The following is a 17,171-nucleotide window of genomic DNA, read 5'->3' on the forward strand; positions in this document are numbered from 1 at the left end:
GAGACAGGAGAATAACGGGAACCTGGGAGGCAGAGGTTGCAGTGAGCCGAGACTGTGCCACTGCACTCCAACCTGGGTGACAGAACGAGAATCCATCTCAAACAAAAAAAAAAAAAAAAAGAAAGAAAAGAAAGAAAAACATGATGGCATCTGCAAGTAGGTGAAGAATGAGTACATAGTAGGTGCTTAATACAATGATAGCTTTTATTATTATAGTGCTATCATGTTATTATAGTGTTATACAGAGGAAGCTGGTGAGGGGGCCACAGTGACAAGAAGGACAAACAAGGCTTTCCAAATGCACTTTCTGGTAGGAGTTGAGAAAGAGCAAAAGCTCTCCAAGGCCTACTTTCTCTGGATTTGTGTTTGCCAATTGAGTGGTCTAGGAACTGACCGGCAAGAATTCCACTCTGTGGAGCCATTTGAAGCTCATTGATGGTGATTTTGGTGTTTTACCCTCTTTACCTGCTTAGTTTTAGGAGGCAAGTATCTCTGCTTCCTCCCTAGCAGTTGCATCCACCAAAGGCTATGTGTGCCCTTCAAGTAAGCAAGGATCTCAAAAGCTGGGCTGGGAGGTTTGCTTCTCACCCAGGAATGCAGCTCTGTCTGTCTTCATGCTGAGAAGCACAGGTCAGGTCATGATAGAAAAGCCACTGAGTTCCTTGCTCCTTGAAGCAGTGTCTGGGCACCTGGTGGCAGGAACAGCGGCTAGTCAAGCTTTGTCCCCAGTAGATGGCTCTGCCTCTGCATTGAGGTTTTTCTAACACGCCAGTTCAGAGTTGTGCGGTTTTTTCACTTGTCTGATTGTGCTCACTAGGCGTCTTTCATACATCCATCAACGGCAAATTCTTTTTTATGCTTATCACACAGCTAAGCCTCTCAATTCAGGAATGGAACTGAGATCCAGTATGGAGGAAAATGAGCAGTTCCTGCAGAAGCTGGGCAAAAAGGCTGTCGACAAGTGTCTGGATCTGAATAGCTGCGGATTAACAACGGCAGACATGGAAGAAATGGGTTTGTTTGCCATAGACCTTGCACACGGGAAGACGGGGTCTTCCCGCTGAGATGAGCAGATAAAACAGGCTCGGCAACCACCTGGTAACCCCCAGTCTGCTGAGTGGTCCCAGAGAATTGCAGGAGTAGCATTTAAAAAAAACAACAACAAGTTAATTGATCCTTCCTTAAGTTGTGAAGACTTGAGCTGAGTTTAGGAAGAGAGACGGTATGAAATCTTAGTGACACACCCTGCATTTTCAGACTGCAGTTGTTTGGTAGAAATAGAAAACATCTCAAGAAATAGAAAATGTAACATTACAATTTCTCCAGTTGTACAGGCTCCCTGCTTTGCCAAAAGTCAGCATGCTCACCCCCGTCCATTCCCTTACAGTACAAAACTATGTCCTGTGCACGTAGGCATTGCATTTTATTTACTACAGATCACAAGTCACATACCCATATCTGTATTTTCTTCTGTTCACTTCTAGTTGCCTTGCTGCCTTTTCTCCCGGACTTGGAAGAACTGGATATCTCCTGGAATGATTTTGTAGGTGGAAATCTCCATTCCATCACTCAGCAAATGCATCTGGTCAGCAAATTAAGAATCCTGAGGCTGGGTAGCTGCAGACTTAACACTGATGACGTTCGAGCACTGGGTATGATGAATGCATTTCTTTTTTATTTTATTTATTTTTTGAGACAGGGTCTGGCTCTGTTGCCCAGGCTGGAATGCAGTGGTGCTGTCTGAGCTCACTGCAACCTCCTCCACCCCGGTCAAGCGATTCCCTGCCTCAGCCTCCTGAATAGCTGGGATTACTGCGCCCAGCTCATTTTTGTATTTTTAGTAGAGACGGGGTTTCATCATGTTGGCCAGGCTGATCTCGAACTCCTGACCTCATGATCTGCCCACCTTGGCCTCCCAAAGTGCAGGGATTACAGGCGTGAGCCACCGCGCCTGGACGATAAATGAGTTTCTTAAAAGATTAATTCTGCTGGGCACAGTGGCTCATGCCTGTAATCCTAGCACTTTGGGAGGCCGAGGCAGGCAGATTGCCTGAGCTCAGGAGTTTGAGACCAGCCTGGGCAACATGCGAAACCCTGTTTCTACGAAAATACAAAAAATTAGCTGGGTTATGGTGTTGGGCGTCTGTAGTCCCCGCTACTCAGGAGGCTGAGGCAGGAGAATCGCTTGAAGCTGAAATGTGGAGGTTGCAGTGAGCTGGGATCAGGCCACTGTACTCCAGCCCAGGTGACAGAGTGAGACTCTGTTGTCTCAAAAAAAAAAAAAAAAACAACAACAGCGATGGATTCATTCAATGCACCTTTGCAAGCTGAATCCTCAAGGGTAAACAATCTCTGTTGCCTACTCCATTGGTGATTCTGGTCAAGGGCACTATACATGACACAATGCACGTGCGTAACTGCTAAAAAGCTATGTAAACCTGTGTCTAAGTCTGTACTGAGCTCTGTAGCGAAAAGAACAAGGCTGACCAGGTCCCTGCTTTCACGGATTTTATTTATTTATTTATTTTTACCGTTATATTTTTGATCCCGAGTCTCACTCTGTTGCCCAGGCTGGAGTGCAGTGGCACAGTCTTGGCTCACTACAACCTCCGCCTCCTGAGTTCAAGCAAGTCTTCTGCCTCAGCCTCCCAAGTAGCTGGGATTACAGGCGTGTGCCACTATACCCAGCTAATTTTTGTATTTTTAGTAGAGACAGAGTTTCACCATGTTGGCCAGGCTGGTCTTGAACTCCTGACCTCAGCTGATCTGCCCGCCTTGGCCTCGCAAAGTGCTGGGATTACAGGTGTGAGCCACCGCACCGGGCCTCATGGAGGTTATTGTAAAACGTGCTCACACTGGGTCTCAGTTCCTACATGTGTAAAATAAAGGAGTTACAGTAGACACAAATTAAGTTCTTTACAATTCCAAAATAATACTTCTCCTTCGATTTTCCCACCCCCATTTGAAAAATTAAACAAAACAAGATTTTTAAGTTAATAGTTTAACTAGAACTGGAAGCTCCATTAAGTTAGTTTATATACGCAACATAGGATTACATTTGTACAAAGTCATTCTGTTTATCCAACTGATGTTCTGACATGCTTGCTGGTTTATTAGATGTCTTTGATATTTTTTATTCTTCTTTAGAGCCGAAGTTCCTTATTTTCACGACTTATTTTAATCCTTTACATCTCTTTAAAGATTTCTGTAACAACACCACATTTTATGCCAATTATCTCCGCTTGTCAGTCCTTCCCTGGAAATGGGGCAGCTGACGTCCCCTGGCCCACGCTTCCTGTAGCTGAAGAGACACATTATCCATCTCAGGTTGGCCAGATCCTACTTCGAATCCTAGTGGTCGCCACCCTTTTTTTTGAGACGGCATTTTATTCTTGTCGCCCAGGCTGGAGTGCAGTGGTGCGATCTCGGCTCACTGCAACCTCCACCTCCCCGGTTCAAGCAATTCTGCCTCAGCCTCCCAAGTAGCTGGGATTACAGGTGTCTACCAGCATACCCGGCTAATCCTTGTATTTTAGTAAAGACAGGGTTTTGCCATGTTGGCCAGACTGGTTTCAAACTCCTGACTTCAAGTGATCTGGCCAACTTGGCCTCCCAAAGTGCAGGCGTGAGCCACCACACCCAGCCCCTAGTGCCACTTTTAACTAGTTTTGTGAACGTGAACATGAAATTAACTTTTCTGAGCCTCAGTTTTCTTATATCTGAAATAGGGACAACCTCCCTCTCAAAATATTGTTGCGAGGATTAAACAATTTCTGTAAAGTACGTACTACATGCCTGGCGCATAATAGGTGCTCAATAACTGATAGTCCTTCTTTCTCCACCTTTCTGTAGGTTTACATGATCAATTTAGCCCCACAGTAAGTAACTGATTATTGTGTAGCAGACTCACAATTTTAACATACCATTACCCAGGTGTGAAAAGACAACTTTTTTATTTTCTATAATTAACCTGATCTTTTTCCTGATCCTCCATCCTTAGAAAATAAGAAAATGGAATTTCTGCCCTGGGGCCTGTTCCAGACTTACCTGGTCCAGGAAAGAGTCTGCACTATTGTTCTGATATTTGTGCCGTTTTCCCTCTCCCAGAGTCATTTCTTCTCTGGAAGGATTTCTGCATCCTCTCTCATCAGGAGGGTCTTACTTATCATCCATACTCTGTCTTCTTCACTCAGCCTTAATGCAGATGGGTATAGGGAAAATAAATGGTTTCTTGATAAGAGAACATAAATCAGAAGGCATTTCAAAACTGTTACACCCATTATAATTGTTTAGTACAAGGTGGCAAATGCATGGCACTTCAGTACCATGACCACTGCAGATATAACTAATCAATCATGAGCTCCTTCTCCAAGATCCTGGGGGATACCTCAGGGCTATAGAAAATCACCCCAGTAGACTGGCAATAGCACACAATATGATACCTGTTTATTGCTGGCTTAAGATACCATAACTCCTCAAGAATATGCATTTTAGCATGGGCTTGCTAGACTCCTAAAACTTAATCCATGGAATGAATGAACAGTGGTAGAAGTGGCTGGGCATGGTGGCTCGTGGCTGTAATCCCAGCACTTTGGGAGGCTGAGGACAGCAGATCATGAGGTCAAGAGATCGAGATCATCCAGGCCAACATGGTAAAACCCCATCTCTACCAAAAATACAAAAATTAGCTGGGCGTGGTGGTGTGTGCCTGTAGTCCCAGCTACTTGGGAGGCTGAGGCAGGAGAATCCCTTGAACCCAGGAGGCAGACGTTGCGGTGAGCAGAGACCATGCCACTGCACTCCAGCCTGGGGACAGAGCTAGACTCCATCTCAAAACACAAAAAACAAAAACACCAATGGGAGAAGTTCAAACCCGGGGCAGGTAGTAAAAGAGGCTTCTAGATACAGGGAACTTACCAGAATGCTTGTTTGCACATTGAGAAAGTACATTTTCCATGTATATGTTCTACCCCCAAGGCAGTGAAAAATCATTCCTAAAGGTGGATCTGTCTGGTCATGTCTCCTGTTCTCTCCCAGCCTCCACTCTGTAGCCCTGGGAGCTTTCCTGTGTGAAATGGTTTCAGAAATGTTAGTTTTCATCCCTCTTTCACTGTGCCCTCCTCTACCCACTAAGGCAGCGTGGCTGTTATAAGTTGCTAGTGCCTGATGCTCTATTATGTTTCTCTCTGTAGTGTTCAGTTCAGTTGCATATGATAGATATATATATTTTGAGACAAAGTCTTGCTCTGTTGCCCAGGCTGGAGTGCAGTGGTGCACCTCCCAGGTTCAAGTGATTCTCCTGCCTCAGCCTCCTGAGTAGCTGGGATAACAGGTGCGTGCCACCACACCTGGCTAATTTTTGTATTTTTAGTAGAGATAGGGTTTCACCATGTTGGTTAGCCCGGTCTTGAACTCCTGACCTTGTGATCCACCCGCCTTGACCTCCCAAAGTGCTAGGATTATAGCCGTGAGCCACTGCACCCAGCTGCATGTGATATTCTTCTTCTAATTATATAGAAATATTTGCATGTGATATTGTTGAGAGACCTTTACCTCTGTGGTGGCCGGTTACCTGCTTTGCCTCACCTTTTTTTTTTTTTAAATTTTATTTGAGAGGGAGTCTTGCTCTTTTAGCAGGCTGGAGTGCAGTGACATGATCTCGGCTCACTGCAACCTCCATCTCCCAGATTCAAGTGATTCACCTGCCTCAGCCACCTGAGTAGCTGGGACTACAGGCACGCGCCACCACGCCTGGCTAATTTTTGGTATTTTAGTAGAGACAGGGTTTCACCATGGCCAGGATAGTCTCGATCTGCTGACCTCATGATCCGCCTGCCTCGGCCCCTCAAAGTGCTGGGATTACAGGCGTGAGCCAACGCGCCCGGCCTGCCTCGCTTCTAACTTTGGTCAAACTTCTTAGGAATGCTGATCCCAGAAGGGGTGGCTAAGGGAAAGCAGATGAACCGCCACAAAAGCAGCTTCCTAAAACCACCCTAGCAGTAGATGGATTTTTCTACAACAATTTTTTGGCTTATAGGCATGGCTTTAGAATTTTGAAGGGACTAGAATGACTATGCCCGTAAATGTAGAGAAGTGCGCCCTGCTATGAAGGAACTGGGTTCTTTCCTTCTCTCTGTTCCTCGGTGCCAAACAAGGCACTACCTGGCTCAGTTTCCACACTCCATTAAGAACGGTTGTGGCCGGGCACGGTGGCTCACGCCTATAATCCCAGCACTTTGGGAGGCCGAGGTGGGTGGATTATGAGAGCAAGAGATGGAGACCATTCCTGGTCAATATGGTGAAACCCCATCTCTACTAAAAATACAAAAATTAGCTGGGCATGGTGGCGCGTGCCTGTAGTCCCAGCTACTCGGGAGTCTGAGGCAGCAAAATTGCTTGAACCCAGGAGGCGGAGGTTGTGGTGAGCCGAGCTCGCACCACTGCACTCCAGCCTGGGTAAAAAGAGCGAAACTCCGTCTCAAAAAAAAAAAAAAAAAAAAAGAAAAAAAGAACGGTTGTGCTGATTCTGAAATGAATTTCCTGCTTTTCTGACTAGTGACCAAGAGAATTTTCCGGCCCTTTTGCTAACAGGAGAAGCACTTGAGATGATTCCTGAACTTGAGGAGCTAAATTTGTCTTGGAACAGTAAAGTGGGAGGGAATTTGCCTCTGATCCTTCAGAAGTTCCAAAAAGGGAGCAAGATACAAATCCTGGAGCTTGTGGATTGTGCCCTCACGTCAGAAGATGGCGCATTTCTGGGTAAGCCGAATTTGGAGTCTATCCCAGAAAAAAAAGCAAAGATGCCCATTGGATAGGTTGGAAATCTAAGTTTGCTGTGTTTTGTCTTACCCTGAATTTAAAGAGAGGCTCATTATATCCCCAGGAGACCTGAAACTCCACTCCCCTCCCTACATGTCCTTCTTATTTGGATTTCTTGCCTTTTAGGTCAAGTGCTGCCGATGCTGCAAAGCCTTGAAGTACTTGATCTTTCCGTGAATAGAGACATTGGTGGCAGTCTAAACAGTATTGCTCAGGGATTAAAAAGTACCTCAAATCTGAAAGTACTGAAGTTACATTCATGTGGATTGTCACAAACGAGTGTCAAAATATTGGGTGAGTTAACAACGGCTGAATTTAAGATTACATGTACAAATATATATGATATACATGTAAATATACATATTGAAAAGTTACTAGGAAATATAGCAAAATATAAACAGTGATTGTGTTAGGGAATAAGGTTATGGGTAACTGAAATCCCCTTTAGGCTGGGTGTTGTGGTTCATGCCTGTATCCCAGCACTTTGGGAGGCGGAGGCAGGGGAATCATCTGAGATCAGGAGTTTGAGACCAGCCTGGCCAACATGGTGAAACCCTGTATCTACTAAAAATATAAAAATTAGCTGGGCATGCTGGCACGTGAGCCTGTAATCCCAGCTACTTGGGAGGCTGAGAAATTGCTTGCTCTCAGGAGGCAGAGGTTGCAGTGAGCCAATATGGATGACAGAAGAGACTCCATCTCAAAAAAAAAAAAAAAAATCTCCATTATATTTTATTTATTTTCTAAATATTTTACAGAGAACATATGCTTTCATGATTATAAAAATAAGCTTTTAATATGACTGACTCTGAAAAGGACAGTCTATTTTAGGTTGAGATAAACACTGGGAAAAATTCTTTGCTGCTAGAACGACTAGGTTTTCTCTTTTGAAAGTGTCAGCATTATATGCTCAGTCGTAGGAAGGAATTGGTACTGAGAAGAATGGCTCTGATGGTGTCTGCAGTTAAAACTTACTCCCCTGTAGACAGTATCCATATTAACAGAGAATAGGAAATGACACTGTTTTTCCCTTCAACTTACAGAGCCTGTAATATTCACTGGCAGCTTGATTAAGTCTGAAAATCTATGTAAACTCCAATGCTCAAGTGTAATAATAAAGGATGCTCAAGTGTAGTTGCAGGATTCATGTCAAAATTCTTGGCAATCTATGCAGATCTTAGGGAGTGTGGGTGTGAAATCATGGTCAGGTCCACAGAAGGTTAGAGGGTAGGAAGTCTACGCTTATTCGTCCTTTGGTCTTTTGTGAACACAGTGTGCTCCCTCAGCCTCCCTTACTGCACCACTGCCCCTCTCCTGCTCCATACCTTCTTACCACCTTGCAATATGTCAGAATGGGGTTTTTCTTTTCTTTCCTTTTTTTATTTTTTCTTTCTTTTTCTTTTTTCTATTGAGACAGAGTCTCGCTTTGTCATCAGGCTGGAGTGCTATGGCGAGATCTCGGCTCACTGCAATCTCCGCCTCCCGGTTCAAGTGATTCTCCAGCCTCAGCCTCCAGAGTAGCTGGGATCACAGGTGTGTGCCACCCGCCAGGCTAATTTTTATATTTTTAGTAGAGACAGGCTTTCACCATGTTGGCCAGATGGTCTCCATCTCTTGACCTCATGATTTGCCCATCTCCACTTCCCAAAGTAGTGAGATTACAGGTGTGAGCCACTGTGCCCGGCAGGGGTTTTTCTTTTTTTAAGAGATGGGAGGCTGGGCGCAGTGGCTCATACTTGTAATACCAGCACATTGGGAGGCCGAGGCGGGCAGATCACAAGGTCAGGAGTTCGAGACCAGTCTGGCCAACATAGTGAAACCCCTGTCTCTACTAAAAATATGAAAAATTAGCCAGGTGTGGTGGTGGGCACTTGTAATCCCAGCTACTTAGGAGGCTGAGGCAGAAGAATTGCTTGAACCCAGGAGGTGGAGGTTACAGTGAGCCAAGATTGTGCCACTGCACTCCAGCCCAGGTAACAGTGCAAGATTTGTCTCAAAAAAAAAAAAAAAAAAGAAAAAGAAAAAAAAGAGAGATGGGATCTCACTTTGCTGCCCAGGCTGGTCTCAAATTTCTGGGCTCAAGAAATCCTCCCGCCTTGACCTCCCAAGCAGCTGGGACTGTAGGTATGCCTGTGTTCAGCTATCAGAATGGGATTCTGACTTTCTTTATAGATGCTGCTTTTAGGTACTTGGGTGAGCTGAGGAAATTAGATCTTTCCTGCAATAAGGATCTAGGTGGAGGTTTTGAAGACTCGCTGGCTCAGGTGGTCATGCTAAAGCATCTGGAAGTCCTAGATCTTCACCAGTGCTCACTAACAGCAGATGACGTGATGTCACTGAGTAAGTATATACTGCACAGCAAAGATAGACTTTTGGAATCTTGGCCTATGTTTGGAAACTTGGAAATTTTAATATGTACACTTAAATTTACTTTTTATATAGTGATTTGAAAGATCACTTCATAAAAGTTCTCTAAATGCCCCAACATAGTATTTGGCATGTATTAAATGCTCAGTGAATGTTAGTGAATCTCAATTCCCCCTCATATCCATGTCTGCAAATGATAGATTTGGCACTTAGGGAAAATTTTGAATTTATGTTGCTGTTTAGAAATAAATTTCAGCCGGGCGTGGTGGTTCACGCCAGTAATCCCAGCACTTTGGGAGTCCGAGGTGGGTGGATCACGAGGTCTAGAGTTTGAGACCAGCCTGAACAACATAGTGAAACCCCATCTCTACTAAAAATTCAAATATTAGCTGGGTGTGGTGGCCCGTGCCTGTAATCCCAGCTACTCGGGAGGCTGAGGCAGGAGAATCGTTTGAACCCAGGAGGTGGAAGTTGCAGTGAGCCAAAATTGCGCCACTGCACTCCAGCCTGGGTGACAGAGTGAGACTCTGTCTCAAAAAATAAAAAAAGAAAGAAATCTCTTAGTGTCACAAAGTTGATTATTAACAGGTTACATATCTGTAACCAAATGCCAACACAAAGCATATTGAGGCTCTCTGAAAAACAAGTGATGTCAAGCCACTCAGATACAAGCAAAGTTACAGAAAAAGAGTCAGCGGGCTCGTGCATGATGGCTACACGTTATAGCTTTAGGCAGCTACCCTTATTTTCCTACTGCAAACACAGTTCTGTAATTACAACATGTAATAAAGAAACGCAATTTCCCATAACAAACAGAGCAAGCATAGCCTTGAGATTAAGGGTTTTATCCCATCTGTGGCCACAGTAAGCCTTCAGTATACATCCAGAATCAGACCATGGCTCATCATCTAGACCTCTACTACCCTGGTTCAGGCCGTGGTTGTCTCATGTTTAGATTATTACGAGAGTCTCCCTGTCCTCTCTCACTCTGACTTCATTCACTGACTCCACCCCGGTCACTGCCCTTGCCGATTCTCAGACATGCCAGGCCTGCTCTGGCCTTGGGCCCATGCTCTCTCTCCAGGTCATGGGCAATTTCAGGCTAGAGGTGTCTCGTTTAGCATCTCCCCACTGCTGAAGCACAGGCACCCACATGTGGTGGCACCAAGTAAATGCATGTTGAATGTGTGAATGAATGAATGAGGTCACAGTGAGAATCAAAATACGTTTTTGGTTGTTTATAATACAATTTGGGGAGGAAGACAGCAAAATAGGTTTCTAGGTCTAACGTCTATCTTTTTAAACCTGCTAAATTATCTCTCAGACTCTTATCTCTCAATTTGGGAAAATGAGAAGAGTTCAAGGCTTTCATGAAGATTTTAAAGTGACAAAATAATCCCTTTTTGAGCTCTGCATGGAGCATTATGGGTTCTTACCATCCCCTTTACTTATCATAGCCTGAGCTTCACACCTAGGAAGACATTCATGAGTTATCGGTCCACCAGATTCCTTTGGTACAATTAAATAACATGAATACCACATCTCATTTTGTTATTCAGTGCTGGAGGACCTCAGTTGTTCCCACTGGTATAACAGAGGACTAAGCTTCCCTTACCTAGGTCTTAGGTTCACAGCCACCGATACGGGTGAAAGACCCTGGGAAACTAAGAATTATTCAATAACTGTAATGAATTGCATCGTTCTCCTTCTGCTTAATTTTGAAAAGATGGAAAAGAAAATACATCCTGCTTTATACTTTATGATGTTAAATAATTGAACATTCTTTTATCCGATCATTGTAAATTGCTCCAAAGAAATGGAAGTACAGATCCTTTAAGCAATAGCTACATGATGAATCCTCTAATGGTGTGGGGCACTGTGCCAGGGGCTGTGGAAAATCCCAGCCGTCAAGGAGCTTCGGTATAGCAGGGGTAGGAATAAACCAATACATATCCAAACTCCATGGTGAAATACAGAGTGCTGAGGGGGTTAGAAGAGGGAGAAACAGTTACACCTGTTGACTTGACAAGTGCCCACCTGCCTTCCCTGCCTTTCCCCTTTCTCTCCCCTAACCTCTCTTCCTCCTCCCACCGACATTTGTACCTCTGATGTTCCAATAGTTCCCCATTCTTGGAGTGAGGTAGTTCCTATACACACAGAGCTTGCCTGTAGCGAGTGAGGGAAGATAGAAAACAAATCTATCAACAAGCAAATATCAGATAATGGTGGGTGCTGTGATAGTGACCAAGGGGTTACTTTGGTGTGGGTGGGCCTGCAAAGCTTTGAGGAGGTAAGCCAGCCTTGTAGAGATCCAGCATACTGCATTTTCTGCCTTGGTAAGAGCTGGGACAAAGGCAGGAAAAGTAGCCAAAAGACTGCGAACAAGGGGTAACTCCTACCGAGCCCCTCAGGACCATTTACTAGAGTGCTGTTACCGACAGGTGTCTGTGCCGATTGCTTGTTTTCACTGCCTTACTGGTACTTACATTCTGAGAAAAGAATTATAATTTCAAACATTAATTGAGCAGTTAGTATGCGCCAGGCACTTGATCTTCACCAAGTCATTTTACCTTCCCAATGACCATGTGAATTAGAGAAGGCTGAGGTTCAGAGAGGTTCATGAACTTTCCAAAATCACACACTTCTTTAGCAGCAGATCCAAGATCTAGTTCTCATCTCCACAGCCTTTGCTCTTCTAGCCTGGAAAGGAGCTTGGAAGTTGGAAAGCCCACACAGCATGCTGGGAAGATGGCTGGATTGGGATGTGTAAGGGAGGGAGGGCTTCGGGAGAGCCGTATTGACTGACAGATTAGACAGACTGTGGGAACAAAACACCTAGAAGACTCTCTGTGAGATGGTGCCTAAAACATGTCACTGTCGATATTTTTAACAGCCCAGGTCATTCCTCTACTCTCAAATCTTCAAGAATTGGATTTGTCAGCCAATAAAAAGATGGGCAGTTCTTCTGAAAACTTACTCAGCAGGCTCCGATTTTTACCAGCATTGAAGTCATTAGTCATCAACAACTGTGCTTTGGAGAGTGAGACTTTTACAGCTCTTGGTAAGAGATTTACCAGATCCCTGCAGGAACCACACAATAATGTGAGAAGGAGACCTCTTTTTCTCTGCGTTTCATTCCGAGGCTCAGCCAAAATTGTGAAGTACTAATCTGTCTTCTTTTCAGGACATACCTTCTTAAAAATGACCTTTTGAAAGTCCACAAAAATGATTCTGGTACAGGCAGTGTTTTTGTCGTTGTGTTTTGAGACACTGTCACTCAAGTTGGAGTGCAGTGGTGTGATCTTGGGTCACTGCAACCTCTGCTTCCCAGGTTTAAATGATTCTCCTGCCTCAGCCTCCCCAGTAGCTGGGATTACAGGTGCATGTCACCATGCCTGGCTAATTTTTGTATTTTTAGTAGAGATGGGGTTTCACCATGTTGTCCAGTCGGGTCTCAAATTCCTGACTTTAAGTGATCCACCCTCCTGGGCCTCCCACAGTGCTAGGGTTGTAGGTGTGAGCCACCACGCCTGCCCATGGTATGTGCAGATTTAACATTTAAAATTTAAAATGTGTAAAACCAACCTGGGTCGTCCAGATCCATGGTAACTTGTAATTTTGCAGAGGTGTCAGTATGAGTTGGGATTGCTGGGGATCTGATGGGAAAGTGAGGCATTTACTAGAGTATGAGGCTAGCTGACTGCCAAGCAGTCACTCCGCACAGGATTTATGTGCACTCTCTGGAATCTGGGTATGCCTAAGGTCACAGATATGTCCCAACCTACATCAGAGACCTACTGAATCTGAAAGTTCTGCCCATTTGGTGACAACTGCAGTGTCAGCAAGTAAAGGGGGGTGGCGTTGAGGACCCTGGCACTGTGTGTACAAACTGCTGGTTCCCTGGGTGATGGATTTGGGAAAGTGCTACCAACTCTTTGTTTCAAAATGTCTCCCTTTACTTGGTGACACTGCACTTGTCACCAAATGGGTAGAATGTAACAACTGACATTTATTGAGCATATCCTGTGTGCCAACAGCTTTACATGCATTACCCAATTTATTTCTTACAACTGTATAAGGCATGCACCATTGTTCCACTTTATATTTTGCAGACAAGGAAACTGAAACACAGAGATGTTAAGTACATGAGCTAACCCAAGGTCATAAGAGCCAGAGCCAGGATTTGATTTCAGGCAGTCTCATTCCAGATGTTTTAGAACCAGAAAATGTACCATACTCTTCCCCAGAGAATAACTGTCATCAGTTTTAGGAAGCTCACAGGCACCCCTTCAAGCATACATATAGACTGTCTACAGGTGGGTCCATGGATCCTAAAACAGCAGGGCTGAAGGCTACATATCCTGGGACTTTTCCCCATCCACACATGTGGATAATGAGATGCACGATGCTGAGGGAGCCCTGGGAGCAGGGCATGGTGAGGACAAAGTCTACAGGAACTGAACAAAAAAAAATGGGCCGAACAAAATACTCAGGCTGAAAAAAAAGGGCAAGAATGCCCTAAATAAGGCCACGCATGGTGGCTCACGCCTGTAATCCCAACACTTTGGGGGGCCAAGCTGGGTGGATCCCCTGAGGTCAGGAGTTTGAGACCAGCCTGGCCAACATGGTGAAACCCTGTCTTTAAAAAAAAAAAAAAAAAAAAAAAAAAAAAAAATACCCTAAATATAGAGTTCTTGAAATCTGGGGTAAATAGTATGCATTCATTTTCATTAATATATAATAATAAATAGCTACTCATTTGTATTAATTGAATGCATTTATTTCATTAATAATAGCCCTTGTCTGGTTGACAGTACAATTCATTTTTAAGGAAGTGCCAACTGATAAAAAAGACTTGTGAGAGGGTGAGAGAGAAGGACTCCATTTTCAGCATTATCCAGGAAGCACCCAAATCCTACAACTGCAGTCATGTGTATGGGTGCAAAAAAGAGTTAACATAGCAGGGTTGACACTGCTATCCCTGGAAAGGCCTGCAGTCAACCAGAAAGGCTGGCCCTTGGCTGATATCCCCAAACTTGGAATTTGAGGGTGTTCATACCATTTCCTAGTTGACAAGGGTAGTTTACTGTGCCTAATCTCTTTGCACGAACAACATGGTTTCTGTTGAATGGGAGCTGTTCTTTTGTGAGCATGGAATTTTGGAATATGCTGGGCAGAGGCTCTGTACCTAGATGACTGACCCCTAGTAAAGAACTCTGAACTTGGGCCAGATGCAGTGGGTTACACCTGTAATCCTGGTACTTTGGGAGGGTCTTGCTCTGCTGCCCAGGCTGCAGTGCCAGTGGCACTATCATGGCTCACTGTAGCCTTGACCTCCTGGGCTCAAGTGGACATGCCATCTCAGCCTCTCCAGTAGCTGGGTCTATAGGAACATGCCACCACACCTGGCTAATTTTTGCACTTTTGGTAGAGACGGAGTTTTACCATGTTGCCAAGGCTGGGAAAATTTTTTTTTAAGGAATTAATGGCCATTAGAAGGCACAGGTCTTTCTAATTCTAGCTGCACAATCAATGAATCATGATCAACTAGGTATTACACTAAATTATATCATCTGACATAAATCTACCATTCAATTTGAATTAAGTAAATTAAATAAATATATATTTCCCTACATCACTTTTAAAAGAAAAGGTTCCATTTCTCCTTAATGTAGATCTCTGTACTATGAGTAAGGGATAATTCTTACTAGCTATTATAAAAGAATATATATTTTCCCTTGAACACATTATTCTCTAGAAAGAAGACAGAATAATTTAAAGTACAATTAATTTGGGAATAAGATATTCCAGTTAATTTTAACTTTGGGGGGCAACTGAGAATTAAGCAGAAAATCTTTTACTTTTCTTTAAAAATCTTTCCAAAATACATTAGTTGCCTTCCTTGCCTGCAATAATTGCTGTGAAGAAACACAAATACATTTTGGTATTTCAGACCCTTAGGGAGGGGTGGCCCATCTGAATCTCAGCAGTGACTGTGCAGTGGAACATGTACCAACCAGGACACATTCTGGAAATCTCTACTAGCTGTCCAAGCACTTTGCGTTTCTCTCCTTCCAACATGTGCAGTGAAGGAAAGAAACCCCAGTTGGACAGTGAATTCCAATTTATCAAGTTTTTGTTTGCTAAAGTTTCCAATATTTCTTTAAATAAAAACAGACAACATACATTGATGCCATGAATTTAAGGCAGCAGAAAATGGTCTTTACAACTGTCTCAACTGCAGTGATACTAATATGTTGGCCTAGACCAGTTTCTTCTAATCCAAAGCTTACGATCTCTAAGAAAACCTAAATTACTGCTGTTCTTATTATTATCACTTTTAGCTGAAGCCTCCGTTCATCTCTCTGCTCTAGAAGTATTCAACCTTTCTTGGAACAAGTGTGTTGGTGGCAACTTGAAGCTGCTTCTGGAAACACTAAAGCTTTCCATGTCTCTTCAAGTGCTGAGGCTGAGCAGCTGTTCCCTGGTGACAGAGGACGTGGCTCTCCTGGGTGTGTATCTACTTGTTCCCAAGCGGTCTCGGTACACAGAACAGAGGGTACCATCCCTGCAAAGCATGGAGTGGGGAGGTTGGGGAGGCATGAGACCTAGGGTGAAGCCCTCTATGCGGATTCCCTTCTCCCCAATATCTGCTGAGAGGTCTAATTAGAATGAGCAAAGGCAATTCTAAAACCACATGGCAGTGGAGGATGTTTCATAAAAGGATATGGATATAGATAGGTGGGGAGGTTCCTGAAAGGCATACAGCTCCGTTCCACACCTCCCGGTCCATGAGTGTTCCCACTTCAGTTATCTACATTTCACCCCATCGACATGGTTCCTATACTACTACTTAACTTTTCCTTTAAATTGACTCCAATTTAAATGCTTTTATTTAAGGAGGAAACTGATTATCGCTATCATATATGATAGCTGTATCATAAATGAAATACAGCTATCATTTCCTATAGATATTAGACTGCTGATGTCTTTGATTAGAGGCTCCTTCTCTCTATTAGAAAAAGATGACAGAGGTTAAAGGTATACTGTAGTACTGATCTGATACTTTTTCCACGTCAGTCTAGAGAGATGAAAAGATAATTGAATAAGAAATAACTTTTGCACTGTGGGATTCCAGTGAAAATATTCCAAATATTCCCTAAAATCATTTGGTGTGTCCACTCCCATTATAAAACAATGATTCAGAAAGTACTGTCTTTGTCTCCCAGCTAGCCTTGTCCTCTCGCCTCAATCACTATTCAGCCATCAGCTGCCAGAATTCCAAAGCAATGAGCACGACTCCAAGTGAAGGGCCAGAAGAGAATGCTCACTCCAGGTAGTTGTATCTGTGTTCTCAGTGTATATACCAGTCAGTTTTGCTATGACACGACACATGGGCCTAAAAATTATGTATTATGCAAGAATTATGCTGTAATAACCATAGGACTTATGGTTGGAGGCACCACACTCGAACACTTCATCACTGGCATATTTTAAGAAACAGAAGCTATGAAAAATAGTAATATAGTTTTACATATTAAATAGTTAAGAAATACGCCAGTATTACACTTTCCTCTGAGAAAGCCCTGAAGTTTGTCTGTAGAAGTGGCCTGTCCAGGAATTCAAGACCGCAGTGAGTTATGATTGCCCCACTGCACTCCAGCCTGGGTGACCGAGCAAGACCCTGTCTCAGGAAAAACCAACCAAACAAAAGAACATACATATAAATGAAATGTGGCATTTCTGGATCGGAAACTGGAAAAGAAAAAGAATAGGCGCAGAAAAGTGGTTAAATCTGAATAAAATTTATATAGTTTAGTTTCACTGTATAACCTTGGAATATTATTCGATGGGCATGTAATATCTATTTTAAAACATAAAATTTAGCTTTTTTTTTTTTTTTAAAAAAAGAAGTGGCCTGTACACAATTCCGTTGGTGGAAAGAGGGTATGTGGATGGGTGAGGGTTGTTGTATTCATGAGGTG

The 17,171-nt window shown here is 43.6% G+C and overlaps 2 protein-coding genes across 3 annotated transcripts in view; one reads left to right on the forward strand and one right to left on the reverse strand.

Annotated features, from left to right (window-relative positions):
- LRRIQ4 (leucine rich repeats and IQ motif containing 4) overlaps positions 1-17,171 on the reverse strand; it is a 62,329-nt gene that overhangs the window by 16,908 nt on the left and 28,250 nt on the right. The window contains exons 6-7 of the transcript XR_013528435.1: positions 4,918-5,065; positions 4,048-4,194 (exon numbers count right to left, since the gene is read on the reverse strand). The gene's annotated coding sequence lies outside the window, so the exon portion shown is untranslated. The remainder of the gene's footprint in view (positions 1-4,047; positions 4,195-4,917; positions 5,066-17,171) is intronic.
- Positions 1-17,171, forward strand: part of LRRC31 (leucine rich repeat containing 31) — a 29,563-nt gene that overhangs the window by 9,296 nt on the left and 3,096 nt on the right. For both annotated transcript variants that reach the window (XM_054247155.2, XM_035278564.3), the window contains 7 exons: positions 871-1,014; positions 1,485-1,652; positions 6,592-6,759; positions 6,946-7,113; positions 8,992-9,159; positions 12,080-12,247; positions 15,531-15,698. In XM_054247155.2, coding sequence (XP_054103130.2) covers positions 871-1,014; positions 1,485-1,652; positions 6,592-6,759; positions 6,946-7,113; positions 8,992-9,159; positions 12,080-12,247; positions 15,531-15,698 — 1,152 coding nt within the window. The remainder of the gene's footprint in view (positions 1-870; positions 1,015-1,484; positions 1,653-6,591; positions 6,760-6,945; positions 7,114-8,991; positions 9,160-12,079; positions 12,248-15,530; positions 15,699-17,171) is intronic.

This window comes from Callithrix jacchus, chromosome 17 (genome assembly GCF_049354715.1).
Source record: "Callithrix jacchus isolate 240 chromosome 17, calJac240_pri, whole genome shotgun sequence".
NCBI classification, from domain to species: Eukaryota; Metazoa; Chordata; class Mammalia; order Primates; family Cebidae; genus Callithrix; species Callithrix jacchus.